General features: G+C 49.1%; 1 protein-coding gene and 1 long non-coding RNA gene across 5 annotated transcripts in view; one reads left to right on the top strand and one right to left on the bottom strand.

Annotated features, from left to right (window-relative positions):
- Positions 1-12,887, top strand: part of TATDN2 (TatD DNase domain containing 2) — a 22,756-nt gene extending 9,869 nt beyond the window's left edge. For 2 of the 4 annotated variants that reach the window (XR_014064765.1, XR_014064764.1), the window contains exons 4-9: positions 5,531-6,400; positions 8,427-8,554; positions 9,736-9,919; positions 10,122-10,218; positions 10,339-10,514; positions 10,885-12,887. Coding sequence is in view for 2 of the 4 variants with exons in the window: in XM_081527919.1 (XP_081384045.1) it covers positions 5,531-6,400; positions 8,427-8,554; positions 9,736-9,919; positions 10,339-10,479 (1,323 nt within the window). In the remaining 2 variants the exon portion in view is untranslated. The remainder of the gene's footprint in view (positions 1-5,530; positions 6,401-8,426; positions 8,555-9,735; positions 9,920-10,121; positions 10,219-10,338; positions 10,515-10,884) is intronic. The other 2 variants (XM_081527919.1, XM_081527918.1) reach the window with 1 other exon arrangement.
- LOC145520720 (uncharacterized) lies at positions 9,481-19,894 on the bottom strand. Its single transcript, XR_014064767.1, has 6 exons — positions 19,787-19,894; positions 18,368-18,577; positions 16,984-17,040; positions 11,927-14,395; positions 11,154-11,461; positions 9,481-10,505 (listed from the first exon to the last, which is right to left on the bottom strand). It is a non-coding gene; the product is annotated as an uncharacterized LOC145520720 (long non-coding RNA).

The following is a 19,894-nucleotide window of genomic DNA, read 5'->3' as shown; positions in this document are numbered from 1 at the left end:
CATAAAATTCTTCACAATGTTGTCAGAATAAGTAGTCTGCTCCCCACTTTTTTTTTTTTTTGAGGTATATTCCTTTTGATTCCTTACGATTCCTTTTTTCCTCTCTTTTCATCTCTGCTTTCTTTGTGAATAATTAAGGAGAGTGCATATGATGATTGCTGCTGCTGCTAAGTCGCTTCAGTCGTGTCCGACTCTGTGTGACCCTATGGACTGTAGCCTACCAGGCTCCTCTGTCCATGGGATTTTCCAGGCAAGAGTACTGGAGTGGGGTGCCACTGCCTTCTCCAATATGATGATTACATGTGCTTTTAAAATTTTTGGCATACTTAAATTATAAAACACTGGCTCAATTTTTTGAGTCTTCCTTTTTTAGACATTGTTTCATTTTGAGGTTATAATACCTTCTCTTGTTTCTCTGAGAATATAAATTAAAAGTTTGTGTTGAAGTTTTCTTTCCGGATTACTTTTTCAGAGTTTTCTTGTTTTTTTGTTTTTTTCCCATAAATATTTTGGTGTCGTCTTTTGTGTTAGGTTTTTCCTCAGATGTTTCGGTTATCTGTTCATATTTTAATGATGGAGCATTAAAAGCCATTTGGAAGTCTTGGTGCCTGGGTGGGCTTATCAACTGCTGCCTTTAACATCAGGTGATCACCTGTAGTTTTATCCTCAGAGGCTGCTGGGCGGTGAGGGGTGGTGTCCTGGGACAAATCCTCCAGTGCTCTGCTTAGGAGCGCGCATCCAGCTGCTAGTGTCTTAGGAGTCAGGTAGAGGGAGGTGCCTGTGTTCCTCAGTGTCTAACGTGATGACCCTCAGCTGTGTGTCTGTTGTCCCTGATTCTTCCACAGGCTCCTTGGCTTAACTTTTCCAAGCGCAAACCTTATCATTTGCTGGCCGGGGAAGGGGCAGACCCATCTGTATAGGATGGGAGCAAGGATCTGGGGCTCTAACCTCAGAAATCCTCTTACTTTCATCTCCAGCCTCACCTTCATTTTGAGAGCTCTGATACCTCCAATTCCTGAGTCTCCTGGGGGCCTGTAGTATGATTCAGCATGTTTCGGGGTTTTTCTCACTGCAGGCCTAGGTTTTGGCCATCTGTGATCTGCTTATCCAGTGACCGTACCTCTATCTGCTTTCTAGTATCTGATTATTTTTTTAGTTTGCTTTGCTCTTTTTTCTATATGCTTTCTCATCATAGGTTTATGCTTTTTCAAGGCCATTTCCTATAACTTTAATAAGAGTTTTTTGGCAGGAAGGACAAAACACACATGTGCTGTATTTAATTGGAAACCCCAAGAGCAGTAGGTTTTGTAAACTACTTTTCCCACCAAATGTTGAGTTGGCCAAACCATTCATTGGGATTTTCTGTAACATCTTACACAAAACCCGAATGAATGGTTTGGCCAACCCATTATATAATGCCTGTGTTTCCTGTCTAATTTAGATCATTGTTTTGCTGCCTGGAGTTCCCTGGTATGGGTGAACTTTCCAGACTTCTATACCCAAGCTCCCGTTTGTCAGACTGGACACTTAGATTGCCTGTTGAGTATATATTTGGGTAGGTTGGCAGGTGAGTGTTGAAATCAGACATTTTGAGTTCATGTCCTGGCCCTGCTGGTGTACTACAGTCTTGAGAAAGTCACTTAACCTCTTTGAGCCCAGTTTCTTCCTCTCTATAAGAAGGCATGATTCTTTAAAGGTTATCACAGACTAATACGGGGATCAGCAGACTCAGTCTGTGAAAGGCCAGATAGTAAATATTTTAGGTTTTTTGAGCTTTTAAGGCCTCCATTGCAACTATTCAGCTCTTCTGTAATAGCATGAACACAGCCATAGACAATACTTAAGTGAATGAGCCTGGCTATATTCCAATAAAACTTTACTTAAACCAACAGGCAGTGTATTGGACTTGGCTTGTGGGTCAAAGTTTGCTGAATCCTAAATTAATACACGAAAATACTTTGCTCAGTGCCTCGGGTATAGTAGGCTCTCAATAAATGCAGCTTTAAATTTCACCCTATGCACTTGGACCTTAGGCAGTCTTGAGTATAGGGAATTATCGATTTTCCCAAAAAGGAACTCCAAAACCTTTTCCTGGCCAACTTGACTATGTATAAAGTCTTTCAGGGTCTTAGGTGATAGCATCAAAGTCTGTATTTCTAGGTACATGAGCATTTTTTGAAGTTTTTCTTCCCCCATTCTGCCATTTCCCACCCCCTCATATTTGATTAATTTTATTGACTCTTTTCACATATTTCTCTGACATGGTCTTTGTTGTCACTGGAGTTACTTTTTGAGTCATGTAATGTGATTTCCTGAACTTCCCTGATGAGAAGAATGAAAATCTGACTCAAGAGGTCTGAGATGGAACTGCGGAATTGGTTTTTTGTTTTAACTAGTACCCTCAGATGATAGTTTGTGAAGCAGCCAGAGGACATCTCTACCCTTTCATCTGAGTTGGAATTTTAATTGTTATTATTTCCATTTAAAGTTTTTATTATAAGATATTCAAAACATTTGTGAAAATTACCCACCTACCCATTAGTTCAGTTCACTTGCTCAGTCGTGTCTGACTCTTTATGACCCCATGAACCACAGCACGCCAGGCCTCCCTGTCCGTCACCAACTCCCGGAGTCCACCCAAACCTATGTCCATAGAGTCGGTGATGCCATCCAACCATCTCATCTTCTGTCGTCCCCTTCTCCTCCTGCCCTCAATCATTCCAGTCCCCTATAATGAAAAGGACATCTTTTTTGGGTGTTAGTTCTGGAAGGTCTTGTAGGTCTTCATAGAACTGTTCAACTTCAGATTCTTCAGTGTTACTGGTCAGGGCATAGACTTGGATTACCATGATATTGAATGGTTTGCCTTGGAAACGAACAGAGATCATTCTGTTATTTTTGAGCTTGCATCCAAGTACTGCATTTCAGACTCTTTTGTTGACCATGGTGGCTACTCCATTTCTTCTAAGGGATTCCTGCCCACAGTAGTAGATATAATGGTCATCTTAGTTAAATTCACCCATTCCAGTCCATCTTAGTTCACTGATTCCTAGAATGTTGATGTTCACTCTTGCCATCTCCTGTTTGACCACTTGCAATTTGCCTTGATTCATGGACCTAAGATTCCAGGTTCCTATGCAATATTGCTCTTTACAGCATCGAACCTTGCTTCTATCACCAGTCCCATCCACAACTGGGTATCGTTTTTGCTTTGGCTCCATCCCTTCATTCTTTCTGGAGTTACTTCTCCACTGATCTCCAGTAGCATATTGGGCACTTACTGACCTGGGGAGTTCATCTGTCAGTGTCCTATCTTTTTGCCTTTTCATACTGTTCATGGGGTTCTCAAGGCAAGAATACTGAAGTGGTTTGCCATGCCCTTCTCCAGTGGACCCCATTCTATCAGACCTCTCCACCATGACCCGTCCGTCTTGGGTGGCCCCACATGGCTTGGCTTAGTTTCTTTGAGTTAGACAAGGCTGTGGTCCATGTGATCAGATTGGCTAGTTGTCAAGCTACCCATCACTCATCGTCAGTAAGTGTTAACTCACTGCCAGTCTTGTCTTATTTGAGCTCTGTATCCCTTTTCTCCCCATAAATTATTTGGAAGAAAATTGCACCTACCATAACATTTCCCCCATATTTTACTGTTTATCTCTCAAATTAGGATCTTGAGGGAAAAAACAAACTACAGTTCTAATCTCTCCCTCTGCCCTGTCACCCCAGTCCTTACTAGTGTCAACTATCCAGTCAGTCTGGAGAAGGGACTGGCAGCCCACTCCGTTATTCTTGCCTGGAGAATCCCATGGACACAGGAGCCTGGTGGGCTACAGTCCATGGGCTCGCAAAGAGTCAGACGTGACTGAGCACACATATCTAGTCAGTGATTAAATTTCCCTATTTCATGATTTTTCAGTTTGTTTGAAGCAGGATGTAAGAGTCATATGTGTCATTTTCTAAACTGTTAAATCTATTAGTCTCTGTAGATTCCTTCTCCCCTCTCCCATCCCATGTTACTTATTTGTTGTTACATATATTAAAGGGACAAAAAAAAGATATCATTTGACTTGTAGAATTTCCTGTAGCTCAGATACAATTGATACATTGATACGATGTAGCCCTTTTTGGTCTGTATTATTCTGTCCCTGCAAATTCTGTCCCACATTGCAAACAGTGGTTCTCTTTGGATTCAGTTTGTTCAGTCTTTGGAGGTAAATTTTGGGGCATTCCACAGTGTAACCCTGTCTAATTATTCTTTCAGTTAGTATTTTAGGAAATGTATTTCCACTGTTTAAAACTAAAAAATGTATTTAGATAAAGTAGCTTTCCAACTGGCCCTGTGTTGCCCTATTCCTCCACCTACATATTTTATGTTTTTTAAGTTTCCAGTGTAATTTTATGCATAACCACTTACCTTATTGCTTTTTAAAAAGTTATGTTTATAAAAAAACTAAAAACTATCTTTAAAACCTTTGTTAAAAATGATGTCTAGCACAGAATTGTGAGGTCATACCCCCAGGAATAATTATTAAATCTGTTACCTATTTTTTGCTTCCCATCTCCCCTTTTTTAAAAAAAATGAATTCAGGGAGCCTCTTTAAATTCTCAAATTAGCTTGGCTGAGTTTGGTTTAGGGTCGTTTATCTTCTTCAAATAAAAGAGTATATCTTGTACTACAAGAGACTGTGACGACTTGGATATGAAATGAACCCTCAGAAAAGGGAAGCATCATTTTGAGGAGAAACCCTTACCTTCCATGTGGACACTTTTTATAATTTTAATCAGATTAACTTGTGTTGTTGGGGGAAAAGAAAATAGTGAAATATATTTTGAAGAGCTAAATTGCAAAGATGTTAATTACCTGTTAGTGTATGTGAGAGGTATTTTATTGACATGCTCACGTGTGAACATGTCCAGCAGCTGGTGCTTGGCACCTACCTGTGACCTGTCTAGCATGTGGTTGTGGATGCTCAGAAGTCATACAGTAGTCAACCTCCCCCAGAGGAGCAAGACAGTCCCTTCTGGCTCTATCAGTTACCATACAAGTTGGCCCAGGTTCAAGGGGAGGGGTCACAGACCTCACCTCTCAATGGAGAGTAACGTCAAAGAATCTGCAGGCGCACACTCAAACCACTCCAGCTGCATGGTGGTACATTTTGAATGTACAACAGACCTGTTGTTATTGATGAGATGGTGCTTTTCTCTGAAAACCGCCCCCCCGCACTCCCCCTGCCCCATACCCTGTATGTTCTAGAGAGCAGTTCTTTTCCAAGAGAGGTTCTTCAGAAAGGGAATGCAGGCACAGCCTCTCTTCCAGGGATGGCACCTGACACCATGATCCCAAGTTTATTCTGTGGTAACCCGGCTCACTTTCTGGGAAGTAATCAGAAAGCCAGATGACAAAACGCACTAAGGAGTCAATGCCATGCCATCCCCGTGGCCAGGGCTTCTATTTGGCAGGTGACCGAGCACAGGAGGCTGTCCTCACACAGGACAAAGGCGAACCTTCCGTCTCTTTTCTTCTCTGCAGCCTAAGGACCGGGAGGTGGTGATGGAGCGCACCTCTTCAGGAAGTGACTGGTCCGATGTGGACGAGATTTCCACGGCCAGGTTCTCTCAGGAGGAGCCCATCTCCCTGAAACCCTCTGCAGTTCCAGAGGCTTCTGTCTTCCCCACGGACTACGTCATGTACCCGGCTCACTTGTACAGCAGTCCCTGGTGTGACTACGCCAGCTACTGGGCCAGCGGTCTCAAGACCCCCGGGTACCCCTCCGTGGGCAGTGGCGGCAGCGACACCACGCAGGCGGGCAGGAGCGGCCGGGGCTCTTCCCCTGCCTCGACGGTGAGCCCCCCGCTCACCTCCAGGGAGCCTGAGGCTGCCAAGGAAGGCAGATCCCGGAAGTCTCGTTCATCTCGTTTCAACAAAAGCTCGGAAGAAGGAGACATGAAGGAGAAAAGAACATTCCAGGAGGACGTGCTTCCCCGTCTGGGTGAGGAACCTGCATCCAGCTCCCTGCACAGGAGCCGTCGGGAGTCCAGGCTGGAGGGTTTCATCGACACCCACTGTCACTTGGACATGCTCTATTCCAAGCTGTCATTCAAAGGGACCTTCACCAAGTTCAGGAAGATTTACAGCAGCTCCTTCCCTAAGGAGTTTCAGGGCTGCATCTCTGACTTCTGTGATCCTCGCACCCTGACGGATGGCCTCTGGGAGGACCTGTTGCAGGAGGATCTGGTGTGGGGCGCCTTTGGCTGTCACCCGCATTTTGCACGTTACTACAGTGAGAGTCAAGAAAGAAATCTTCTTCAGGCCTTGAGGCACCCCAAGGCCGTGGCATTCGGGGAGATGGGCTTGGATTACTCTCACAAGTGCACCACACCTGTCCCAGAGCAGCACAAGGTAACGTCATCCTTCGTTTGCTCAGTGTTAGTTCCTCTCTTAGGTGTTACATACGGGTTTCTCCACTTTGGGAACTAAAGCATTTAGAATCTCTAAAAACGTGATTGCTCTTATCCAGACCCCCTCTCCCCAACCCCAGATGTCATTGGTCAAGTGCTTTTGCAAGCTGTTTCTTTCCTGTCAGTTTTATTTGAAAGAGGAGGAGGGTAGGGGCTGAATGACCTTTATAGCTAATGATATAAATGTCAAAGCTTCCATTCCTTCTTGGGGAGCGACACATTTTGTTTGTTTAATTAAACAATGTGTTTTTCTTCTGATTTTAAAGTTAGTGTGCCCATTGCAGAATATTTTGCAAAACGCACAGATGAGCAAAGATAATCATTTCCGAATCCAGGAGAGAGAGTGACTGTGACTTCTCCCTTGCAGTCAGCTTCATTTCCTCTTGTTCTTTTTCAGCTGGCTCCTGGGGAGGACACATCCTCCACTGCAGCCGCTGTTCCTGTCCCCTAACAATTCTTTCTTCTTAATAGTTTTGAAATGCAGATGTGTTTTGGAATTCATATTTTTATTGTCGCTAGCCCTTGGAGAGTTGCAAGGGACAGTTGGTGGCGTGTCTTATGAGCACCTGTCACAGAATCAAGGAAATGAGTGCTGTATGTATGTACCTTTTAAAAAAGAATTTAGGAGATTTATAGAGAGAAAGTAGTAGTTTGAATGTTTTCTCCACCGTGAAAATGTTCCCGCTTCATTAACTATTCTTTGAAAAATAGGCTTTTTTAATAGCCATGTAATGTTCCACCCCAAGTCTATAACAGTTTGATTATGCAAGTAGTAGCTTTTTAGAAGCAAAAATTAAGTGTTGAAATTAGATTCTCATGCGGACTTCTGCCTCTGGAGGAGTTTAAGGAGGGCAGATATGTTAACGAGGGCTCCATAGGGCTGTCAGTACTGGGAATAGCTCATCGTTAAAGTCCTTGAAAGCATTCCATGTTGTTGGTTTCCAGGCTCACTTTCCTTTAGTTTAACACAGGTTAAACCTGAGTTATGTCAGAATTGGTACTGGCTCACTGCCGCTCTCTTGAGAAGAGGTAGTACGAGTGTTGGACTTGAAAATGTCATTCTCAAGTGAATCACCTGACTCAAAAGCATCTTCTAATTTGATGGTAGAAATTCAAACATGAATTATATTCCACAATTGAAAAAACTACTTATGGAAATATTAAGATGAGGTAATTTGTTTATAATGAATTACTATTTTTGTTCTTTTTTTCTAAACCTGAACTTGTTAGAGGAAAGTAGAAGTTCTAGCCCAATTTTTTTCATTAAAATTGTTAGCAACATGTGTATTTTACCACTAAAGATTTTTAAAGTGGCTAGAGCGTTTTTTTGTGTGTTTTTAATGTATCTGTAGGTATTCACCTAGCAGGAGATCTGATTTTGGTTAAGAAAGCAAGTTGCAGGAAATATCTTTAGTATTTATTCTTTCCACAAATAGTTGAGCACCTCTGAGAGTCAGGCATCGTGCAAATGTACCTATGGCAACTTTTCACGTAGGAAAAGGTGTGCAAGGTCATGGATTCCCCCTTGGGAGTGGGAGGAGGGGCAGGGACAGTGAAGCAGAGGACATTTATCTTGGAGTGATGCTCATAGCCCTAGCCCACTCCTGGAGCCCCAAATAAGCATTGCCTAGTGGTCGCTCCATGCAGAGCCTAGGTTCAGGTTTGAATCGGGTTGCTCCAGCTAATCAACTGCAAGTTATCTGACCTCATCTGGAGCCTCCGTTTCTTTACATGATGGGCTGAGCACCCTATCTTAGGGTGTTTTTGAGGATTACAGGTTATAACACACCTAAATAATACTATTACCTAGTAAGCAATCAGTAAGTGTTAGCTATTATTATGCATCGTAGAGTTTAAAAACAAAGAATGGGAGATGGTGGGGCTTGCCCACTGGACTGGCTGCTCTGGAGGTTAACAGACATACAGAATGGCCTTCACCCACAGGTTTTGTTGCTACCTTCTCCCAGGTGTTTGAGAGGCAGCTACAGCTGGCCGTATCTCTAAGGAAGCCCTTGGTGATCCACTGCCGAGAAGCTGATGAAGATCTGCTGAAAATCATGAAAAAATTTGTGCCTCCAGACTACAAGATTCACAGGTGAGAGCCTAGAACTTCAGTGGGCAAATGAAGTGAACATGTCCCTCTGTCTAGGATGTTACTGGGAAAAACAAATGCAGTGAGAAGAGCATTGAGAATGTTAGGTCTTTTCATAGAATCTTTTCAAAACATTAACTATCGTTTTGACCCATATGAAAGTTCTGATACTTGACCACTTTTTACCTAAAAAATGACAGCTTCGTATGGTTTGAGCTAATACCCTGAATCACTGTGACCCCCATCCCATGAAGCAGGTTGTAACGGAGGCTGGGTTCTCAGAAATGAGAGCTGTTGTTCTGGGGAGAGGCTGCTGTGGGTGACTGGGCACACAGAGAACATTCCAGGCCGCCTGAAAAGACATTTTCTCTCCTGCTTGCAGTTTGAAAGCTCATCCCTCCCCATCCCTCCCCACCTTAAAGTCCAGGAGGTATCTTCTCTAAATGTTATCTAGGGGTTCTTTAGTTGGGTAAACTCACCAACCTCCTGCCGTGTGCCTGTTCTGGGCATGGGCTTGGCTTGAGGGAGCCCTGGAGGAGCTGTGAGAGACAGTCAGCTGGTGACTCCCCAGAGGGTGTGGGGCTGAGGTGGGCACAGGGTGCCCTGGGAGCCAGACCATGGGCCCTTAGCTACCTCTGGTTACAAAGGGGCCAGGAGGTGATGCCCAGCTGGCTCTTTCAAGACAGGTGAGATGGGTTAACTGAAGAAACACAGTCTAGATCACAAGCCCGGTCGTGACAGGTGACTGAAGAGAGTGGCGCTGTCAGGCCTCTAGACCACTGCCTTCCAGGCACCCAGGCAGAGAGTCACGCCTCTGAGTGGAGCAGCCACCAGAGATGAGACGAGGCACAGTCACTCGGCCCTTCTGGGCTGATGTATATGGTACTAAGAACATGGACAGGTATCAGGTTAAGAGAAGAAAATTCACCTGTAGGCCCCTTGCGGTTTATTCGATTACATGGACATAATTTCTGCCCACAGTCGTTGTGATCCAGAGGGGCTGCAGTTGTCAGTTCTGCTTCTGACTGTGTTGATTGTGAGTCCTTCCCTTGGATGCAGTCTTTGCATTTCTGAGAATTTGTCCACCAAAATTAACTCAGAAGAGGTGAAATATCTAGAGGGAGTTGGGGCTTCGGCAGAGTGGGTAATGAGAGAATCCCGATGTGGGCTTCTCTTTCTCGCAGGCACTGCTTCACTGGCAGCTACCCGGTCATTGAGCCCCTGTTGGAGCACTTTCCCAACATGTCCGTGGGCTTCACAGCCGTCCTGACCTACTCCTCCGCCTGGGAGGCCCGGGAAGCTCTGAAACAGATCCCGCTGGAGAGGATCATCGTAGAGACGGACGCTCCCTATTTCCTGCCTCGACAGGTAGGGCCGTCTTCAAGCTAAGTTGAGGTGCTGAGGAGAGAGGGTGGGAGGCGGGGCGGTCACCCATGCAAGGTTGGCAGGACCAGAGCCCCCAGTACCTTTCCAGGTCCCACCCTTGGCTGTGTAGATGTGTCCTCTCTGTTGCTTTGGAGAACCAAAGTCTAGGGGGCTGAGAAGCTGAAGGGTAACCACTCTCTTCCAGGCAGTGCAAAGCCCTACCCTGTAGAGGGTTGTCCAAGGAAACGTGGGACCCTGCTCACCCAGAGCCCCCATGACTGGGACTCTCCCTGCACCTGCAGGTAAAGGGGTCTCTACACAGCTCCAAAGAGGCCCTGCTCGGGAAGGGCCGGGGAGGGACATGTGCCTGACGGCTGTGCACAGAAAACACAGCGATGTCCTGAATGCTTGGTGTCTTCCAGGTTCCCAAGAGCCTTTGCCAGTACGCCCACCCGGGCCTGGCCTTGCACACGGTTCGAGAGATCGCCAGGGTCAAAGACCTGCCGCTCGCCAGCACCTTGGTCACCCTGCGTGAGAACACCTGCCGCCTCTACAGTCTTTAAGCAGGGAGGGTGCCGCCAGGAGTCTCCTAGAAAAGGTGGGAAGAATCACATTGCCTATGTAGTTTTGCAAAACCAAGACAAACAGTGACTTGGTCTCTATAAACATGGAGCAGGTAAACACGGGGTGAGCAATGAGCCTGGTCTGTCTGGGTAGCTTGTGTGCTAACTCAGTTGTGTTTGACTCTTTTGCAACTCCGTTGACTGGAGCCCTCCAGGCTCCTCTGTCCATGGGATTCTCCAGGCAAGAACACTAGAGTGGGTTGCCTTCTCCAGGGGATCTTCCCAACCCATGGATCAAACCTGCATCTCCTGGGTTGGCAGGCAGATTATTTACTGCTGAGCCACCAGGGACGCCCCTGAAGTTGAGTTTAACCTTCATCCTTTTCTCTTCCCCACACCCTGCAGGATGACCAGCGGCCTTACAGGAGAAAGGCTGTGTGAGCTCTGCCTGTGAGTCCCCGCTCGACGATGCTGGTGAGCCGGCTAGGACGGAGGAAACCCAGACCGGGTGTTGCCCGAGACCTCGGAGGCCTCTGCTTCAGGCTGGTGTGGGTGGGGGAGGGTGGGCTGGGGTGCAGTGGGTGGGCGAGGGGCTCGGGCTGGCCTCCCGGCCGCGGTGCTCCAGGGAGACCCGGGCAGAAGAGGAGCAGGGTGTGAGGGCACAGCGAACTCACCCAGCCAGTGCCTGTCTCTGCCGCTTACGGCACAAGCAGTCTCTGTGTGAAGTCACACTGCTCCTCATTTAGTGCGCGTGAGCCAGTGGTGTGGTTCCTGGTTCTCCACTCTAAACACAACTCCCAAGTGGGAAATCTCTGGGCGACGTTGGCCAGAGACCTGTCTTGGAGGCTGATGCTCTTGTGGCCAGTGCAGGAGCCCCTCGCTCTCCTGGATAACTCTTCAGTCTGGCCTGCACCATCGCCAACGTCAGTTCCGCGTCAGCACTGGCTGAAGGACCTCAGCTGTGGTCTCACTGGTTCCACTGCTGTTGACACAGAGAGGGCCGAGGGGTGTTCATTGCCCAGGGCAAGTCCTGGCTGAGGGAAACCTGGATCGATTGGGGAACCTGAGGAGGAAGCCTGTTTGAGGACAAGGACCACAGGGAAGGTGTTCTTCCCCCTTCCTGAGGCCCCCCCAGGGCTGCAGCTCAGTTGTGTTGAACTGGTCAGGGTCCAGTCGGCCGCAGAAGCTGTCTGCTAGCCTGCTGCCGGGAGTCTCAGCCCTGCTGGCTTCCACTTTGCCCCCTTCTCCTGCAGCGTTGGACCAAAAATACTCCTTCTGTTCCATCTCTCGTAATGGCCCCTTGTGCACCCCACCCAGGTCGAGAGGTAAACCAGTTTAATTCTCCAAAGCTCTGCTGGCGCCGCCCAGCCCTGTTCCATTGCCTATGCAGAACAAGAGGCCTGGTACCCATGTACCTCCCATTTCCCGTCGCGGGGCTCTCCCTCACCTTGGCCTCCACTGTGTTCTTTCCCCGTGGTGGACGTCCGAGCCCCTCCTTGGACTCTGAGCAGCCGGGCCATCTCAGATTCTGAGCTGTGCGCTCTGCGCTCTGCGCCCTGCTGGTGCCTTGTGAAGGTATGTTCATTACAGACCCTGGAAGGTTAGGACAGTCAAAGGTTAAGAGTGAGGACGCTCTGCACTTGGCACAAAAGGATCCTTTATTCCAGCTTCTTCAGTGAGGCAGGCCACCCTGAGTCCTTTGTCTGTTTCTTGGAGACCAGCAGCCGAAATCGTAAGATCCATCACTCGTGCTGGATCCCTCTAGGTGTTTGTGGAAGGTGCTTTGGAACCTCATGAGCTGCAAGGAAAAGGACTTGGCGTTTTGTGTGTGGTATTTCCTCCTTGCCCTCGTACCTAAGTTGCTGGCCTGGGAAGTGGGCCTTGATTCACTGTCGACCTTCCATGGATCAGCTGTGCATCATCTGTGCCTCAGATCTGGGCAGTCCAGAGCCTTGTTCTCCTCCTTGGACGATTTGGAGGACTAAGTGTTTCAGAGTGCTTCATTGTTCCCCAAATGAACTGCCGCTTAGCCACCTCCTTCACAATAAGGCCTGGAAATCACGACACCAACGAGGGAAACCAGCCGGGCCTGCGTGCAGTGATTAAGGGTGACAACTCAGTGGGTGTCTCTGAGCCATCGCAGCCTCCTTGCCAAGGTGAAGCACCAGGTGCTATCTACTTTTATCTCCAGGATTAAGGATTTTCATGTCTGTTACACAGTGAAACGTGACCTGTGGCAGGTGGGGTGGGGGTGGGGTGAAAGACAGTTGGCACGGTTTTTCATTTACAGTTTTTGGATGGCCAGCTGGATTGTTTCTGCTGTGTTGCTGGAATGCCTCTGGATCTCTGCCCCCTCATCCCCTTTGGCCATCTCTTTCTGAAAATAAAGTGATGGATCTTCAGCCAGCTCCCATGGTCTCCATGTGTGTTTGTATCTCTCAGAGTGTTAGCAGTGGTTTGGTTGTTTCCTAGCTTTGTACCCTAAGGATCCAGAGGTCTGGAGACCTTCTCGAATATGTCTGTGCTTCAGCAGAATTCAGCTGGAAGCAAGCAGCTTGGGTACCTTCTCCAGATCTCTGCTGCCTCTGAGCATTTACTCTCATCTTACTGCCCAGGAACACCCAGATACACTTCTGCTTCTTAGCCTTGAAAAATAGACATGTTCTTTGTTCCCAACCAATGAAACAGGAGGGGAAAAAATGGAATAAACGAGGGTGTTGGTTGATGACTCCGTTGCACTGTGGGCTCTGGACGGTGAACTCTGGTGCCACTGGGCAAACTCTGCACGCAGTGAAACAGAACTTCCTCCTGTCTTCCAGCTCTGTCTTAAGGCATCCTTGGACACAAGTGCTCAAGCCAAAAGTAAGCCTGTCCAAAGGGAGGCTCTGTTCCAAGAACAGTTGATGAATTTGGAATCTGTTGATGCCTCATCTGGGACACACAGTCATTGGTTTGTGTATTTCCAGCACACTCCTCACTCTGTCTCAGCTCCGTCCCAGCTGAGCGCATGGCAGCTGTGTCTGCTTGACACAGGGATAGTCTCTTTGCAGCTGGAAATCTGCTCTTGGCCTTGCTGGTGTTTGACATCTCTCTCTGTGTATTAAGTTCGGGACCAATAGTAATGATTTACTGCGAGCACTTTCATTTTTATGTCACTCATTTCTGTAAAATCCAGGCAAATGTCCACTGTATGGTGCTTGAACAAATGCCCACGACGGCAGCAGAACTGTTGGTCAGTGGCCAGGCAGCCCTCTTGCTTGCTGTAAATGCTCCTTTGTCAACAGTGTTTGGAAGTGAATTCAGACCAAAGTGCGGTTGCTAAGCGTGGGTCTCTACTCTGTGTACACCGTCCTAAGGGAATTTCTTACACCCCCATAAGTGTGTAAGGAGTTAAAATACACGTGCTATCATTCTCATGTACTAGGCATATTATTTATAAAACAATTCTTTCATAAGGACATTTTTGTTGTTTTTGTTTTTCCTGTGCAAATACCTTGCTCAGCCCAGGGAGTAGATTATACCTGCTTCGGAGAACCATAAGCTAGTGTTGTCGGGAAGTGACGTGGGCAGGAGAAGGTCCGAGAAGGCTGATGTGGGACCAGGTTTGAAATGCTGTGTTTTGTCAAGTGTGTCCCCTGTTTTCCCTGTGATCAGTTTTATTTCTTCCAGTTGTTAACTTGAAATTGTCCTTGGCCTACTCCAAGTTGACCCCATGTCTTATGAATGAAAATGAAAAATGGAAACAAAAGGCTACCTCAGGTAGCAGGGCAAGAGGGTGACGTTTGTTGAGAAGCAGTGCAACGTGGGGGAGCCTAAGCCCAAGTCCACAGCTCTGGGTAAGTCGGATACGTGTTTGCTCTGTGGCCTCAGGAAGTCACCTAATTCCTCTGAACTTCAGTCTTCTTCCTAAGTGGGTCTGTTGTGGAAATTAACTGAAATTACATTAAATTCATGTGAGACGTGTTTAGAACAGTGCCTGGTGCACAGCAGGAATGCAGTAAAATGTGGCTCTGAGGATAATTGAACGCCCACTGTGTGCAGATGTCCACCAGGGAGATACCGCGTTCAGTCTTGACAGTGACCCGGGGAGGTGGGTGTTTCACATGGGAGGAGCCTGAGACATTCAGTGTCATGGCTGGATCAGACAGCTGGTGTTCACATTTGGGTCTGAGTCTGAGGCCCATAGCGTTCCACCCAACCATGCTACCTGGGCCAGCTGAGAGAGCCCCATCCAGAGTGGGTGCTTAACATCTGTTTCTGGAATGAATGACCTGGGCAAGTGGGAGAGAAGGCTTGTGTGTGTCCCTTGAGAAAGGTGTAAAGCCTCGTCTTTGTGAGGGAGCAACAGGTGACCAGCATTCCTCGGAGCCTGGCACCCATCCTCCCCTGAACCCAGAGTGGCTGCTTCTCCGCCAGGTCAGGAGGTGGTTTCTTGGGCTGTTTGATGATGGTTGGGCCTTGGCTCCTCCTCTGGATGTTGAGAAAAGGGCTCTGGGCATTGCCAGCAACGATCAGGGTGGTGCCCCTGCTAAGTTTTAGAGCTGGGATGTGCGTCAGCTGCAGGCTCACGTGTGGGTCTCTGCATTAGAAAAGCTGGCTCAATGGAGGTGGACTTCGCTTCCTCTCTCCCTCCACCCAAATAATTCGCCTGCTTTCCAGTACCTTAGATCCCTCTAATGGGGATGTGTGTGTGCTGAGTTGTGTCCAACTCTTTGCCACCGAATGGACTGAAGCCCGCCAGGCTCCTCTGTCTGTGGGATTTCCCAGGTAAGAATACTGGAGTGGGTTGTCATATCCTCCTCTAGGGATATTCCCAATCCAGGGACCGAACCCACATCTCCTGTGTCTTCTGCATTGGCAGGTGGATTCGCTACCGCTGAACCACCTGGGAAGCCCCTCTAATGGGGATAATGCCTTTCAAACTGGGGTCATCCCTTAGAGGCAGATGCTTTCAGAGGCAAGAGCTCGGTGAGCTAAGTCACTACACAGCCAAATAGGTGTGTGTGGTTTCCGGAGATGGAAGAGGTGTGTGTGTGGGGTCTGCCCAATGGACAGGCATGGAGTTGATGGCAGAGCTGCAGCTTAGAGAGTTGGGGGCAGAGAGGTAAGTGAAAGAGGAAACAGGACAGCCCCTTTTCATTCAATCTCACTTTCATTGAGTGTCCCCTGCATTTTCCTGAGTCATATGAGAGTTGACACCTGTTCTAAGTCAGGTGGAGCCACCTGGCTCTGCTGCCTGAATAGGAGGACCCTGTGGGCAGTAAGCCACTATATATGCTCCTGGGGTCTTGTTAAAAAGCAGCTCCTCACCATTCCATGTTCGATGCATGTGACAAGGGCTCGGGGCCGGGGCAGTGGGATGATCCAGAGGGATGGGAGGGGGAGGGAGGTGGGTGGGGGGTTCGGGAAGGGGAACACATGTAAACCCATGGCTGATTCTTGTCAATGTATGGCAAAAACTATTACAATATTGTAAAGTAATTAGCCCCCAAGTAAAATAAATAAATTTATAAAAAATAAAAAATAAATAAAAAAAAAATAAAAGTTTAAAAAAAAAAAAAAAAAAAAAAGCAGCTCCTGATCTTCTAGGGCAAGGATGGGGCCCAAGATCCTGCACTTGTAAGAGGTTCCCTGGTCATGGTGACATTCCACAGGCCACACATGGCGCCTCGCTGAGGGATGGTGGTGGGATATCGGGGTGCTCACTGAGTGTGATGAGTGGTTTGCACTACAGGGCTGTGTCTTAAGTGCTTGGTGGCTAGAATTTCCCTGGAGAAGATACTTGGCTCCTACAGGAAGCCCTCTGTGACCAAGGTTTCTCCAGAGTGTGGACGTTACCCCAGCTCCACAGAGGGGTGTCCCGTGTGTTTCTAATGGGTGCACACGTTGAGGCGGGCAGTGCTTCTCCCCTCATGATCACCCATCCTTTGTCACTAGCTCGAGAGTCAGTTTACACCAAAGAGCACGTGACTGATAAGGGACATTCCCCCTAGGAAGACTGGGTCTTTACTGGAGCTCAGCGGTGGAACTTAAGGATCAAGGCTCACTTCAGCCGTGAGCTGGGGTTGGAAGGCTTTTGGGTCGTCACCCTAGTGTCCCAGAGCAGTGAAGGAGCCAAGGGTGGGGAAGAAAACTTCTGTTTTGCTATCCATAGGCGGACTCACACTGGGACTCCAACAAAAACTTGGAGTTGACCTGACCTGGGGAAGGACTTACCACGGGCTTCTTCCCAAAGGACATCCCCGAAGAAACTTCCCCAGGGTCTAGCCATGCTGGTGGGACTGAGCCCCTGACAGCTTTGATCCCGGTGTCAAAGGGGGCATTGAACTATAGGAGGAGGGCCCAGGAATTGTCAGAGGTCTCACCCTCCCACCCCATCCCCTCACCTCCCACCCCCATCTCAGTGGAGGCCCTGGGCTCTCAGGAGGGGGAGAAAGAAGGGCCTGGGGTCCAGCAGGCACCCCTCAGGCAGGTTACCCTCCTTCCTGGGCCTGGTCTTATTACCTCCACCATCTTTATTTTACATTGGAGGATAACTGCTTGACGATGTTGCGTTGGTTCCTGCAGTACAATAGCATGAATCAGCCATAAGTATACGTATCTCCCCTCCCTCTGAAGCCCCCCGCCTTCCCCTCTGGGTCATCACAGAGCACCGGGCTGAGTTCCCTGTGTTATATAGCAAATTCCCACTAGCTACCTATTTTACACATGATGGTGAGGACAGCATTGAAGCATATACACCATCTTTAAGGGCTTACCTTATACCCTCTGTCCTCACCACTGAGAAGGTTACTGATAAAAGCTGTGGGGTCCCCTAGAATGAGTTACTCCCATCCTTGCAGCTTTGGAAGGCAGAAGGTTGAATGGCCAGTGGTAGAGTTTCAGAGGCCGGCAGGGTGATCTGGGGACAGGGCTCTCCCTGGTGGACACAGCACTAGCTTGGGGAACGGTGTCTGCCCCCCGCCTTCTTCCCTTCCCAGGTGGTCTTCCTCTCAACTGCCCAGGCCTTCCCTTGTTCTGTGGAAAAGCAGACAGGAAGCTGACGTTTTCCTAGAAGGATGCTCTGAGCCAAGTGTGTTCTTCCTGTGCTCCGTCTCTTCCTTTTTACAGGGAGGGTACCCCATGAGCCCTACTTTCTCAGCAGCCTATGAGATGACTTCTTGATGCTCAAAGCTGTGGGCAAAGGAGGAGGACCTCTGTAGCCACGTCATCGTTTCTCTCCTGAGGAGTGGAGACTGTTTTACCTTCACGTTACCCCAGTAACCACGTGGGATCCTGGCCGAGTTGGGCACTGAGATTCTGGATGAGTAGACAAAGGGATCTTGGGGCTGAAAAGGAGCCCGTGGTCCTTCTGCCCCCTGCCCTCCACTCAGGATGTCAGCCCCATTTTCAGGTGAAGCAGCCATGGCCCTAAGAGGTTGTATGACGTGCCCAGGGCTGCAGAGGGAGGTGGTGGCAAGGGCCAGATGGCAGACTGGAGCCCACCAGCCCTGGAGCCCCTCTGAGCCCCAGTGCCGCCGCCACCGCGCCTGGCGTGCAGCCCTCGTCCTGGTCAGGCTCAGGCCGAGCCTGTACCCTCCAGGTGGGAGCCACTGTGGCTCCCATTTCACAGATGAGCAGACGCGCTCAGAGAAGTTAATAAAACAACAGATACGTGTTGGTTCCCTATTTAAAACATACCTCTGTCCCCCTCTTGGCTCCACCATGAAGATGAAGCGAGTGATGACATCATTGACCTGGGGGGGACCTAAAGCCCCTCTGTTCCCGCCCTTCAGAGCATACTCATTTTCCCTCCACCCCCGCGGCTGATGCGAGTGGTTGGATGGCCCCAGCGCAGCTTGCACAGCACTAGGAGCACCGAACTGGAGACCTGCCAGACTAGACTCACCCTGGAGCCGGACAGGAGGAGGAGCAGCTGACAGGAGGCGCAGCAGCTGCTGGATGGGAGAGCGGCTTCAAGTGGCTTGAAAAGACCCCTTTGGCCTCAGTGTCTCATCTGGTGAGTGGGGTTGGGTGCACTGGGAGTGGGACTTGGTCTTGAAAGCTTCTAGGTCTGAAACTCCATTTGGGGAAACAACTTCGGAGGGTGTGGAGGGGCCTGCGATGATCGAGACGGGACCCCAGGACTGGAGGGGTTTGCAGAGCAGAACCAGAGTCGTGGCCTGTGTCACGGCCCCCTCCACCTCTGGTGCCCCCTACCTCTGGACTCGAGGACTCCCAGTTCTAGCTGAAGCAGTGCCTGCCGTTCCATCTGTGGAAACTAGAAACAACTTCTGCATCTGAGCTGGCTTAGGGCTTCTCTTGCCCTGCTGGGGAAAGTTCATGTAGTCTAAGGACTGGCAGACTGGTGTCGAGGGGGAATGTGACAGGTGGGCTCTCACAAGGGTCAGAGGGTGTGGACTGGGGACTTCACCCCTGACTCACAGGGGTTGGGGGAGAGGCTGGGGGTCGGTGGAGGGAGGCTGAGGAGACTTCCTGGGCCACCTGCTCACTCTCTGCCAGACCGGTGATGGGGATACAGGGCTTGGGGACCAGAGTGCCCCCAGACCATGGGTCCTACCTCTGCCCCACACAGGCTGTGGCCCCTCAGGCCAGTGAACTCTCTCAGCTGAACCTCTGTCCTTTGTCTCTAAATGAGGGCCCAAGACCTGCCTTAATGACCTCACGGGCTATTGTAGAGGTTAAATGCTAAGCAGGAGGGTGAAGCAGCGGAGAGATAGAGCTATGGGCAGCAGCACAGTAGTTACCAGGCACCCCGCGGGGATTCTGATTTCCCTGTACAGAGGTGTCTTTCTCTACCTTAACTCTTGTCGGGACCATTCGCTGGTTTTCTAAGCACGCACACCTCCTTGCACCCACCTTCCCCACACAGGTGGGGAACCCTTATAAAACGCCTTCACGCCCTCTCTCTCCTAGCCCTCCTTGCCCCTCCGCGCACAATTCATCAAAGCCTAAGCAAGCGTGGTGGGCTCCATCCTCATCTATAGGTGGGATTCGGTGAGAGCTGCCCCCCATAAGATAAAGTCAGATAAAGTCTGAGAGGTCCCTGAGTCCATCAGAAAGTTTTCTCTAAGGAAACGTCTCCAGTCTATGAGCAGCGCTTTCTTCCTGGTGTCTGTTTGCTGGCTCCCATTTGCAATCGCCTGGTGTCTGCTGGCACCTCCCTTCCCCCCTGCTTGGGGCTTATCCTGCTGCAGCAATGTTACTTAGGTATTTGCCTGCTGATGGGCAAAGACCTCCCAGACCCAAGTGGTACAGAGTCCACTATCCCCTCCACTGCTGGAGGCATAAAACTGCACAGACCCACCTGGATTTCCAGTTCATCTTCTGCACTTTCTACCTGACTTCCGGGCCAAGCCAGCCTCCCAGGGCTTCAAGGCTTCGGCGTGACTGCTGGCTTCTTGGATTCCTTTCT

The sequence above is a fragment of the Giraffa tippelskirchi genome, chromosome 9 (assembly GCF_054371585.1).
Source record: "Giraffa tippelskirchi isolate mGirTip1 chromosome 9, T2T-mGirTip1v1.2.pri, whole genome shotgun sequence".
NCBI lineage: Eukaryota > Metazoa > Chordata > Mammalia > Artiodactyla > Giraffidae > Giraffa > Giraffa tippelskirchi.
Note: the sequence above shows the minus strand (reverse complement) of the source record. Positions and strands in the feature narration are given on the sequence as shown.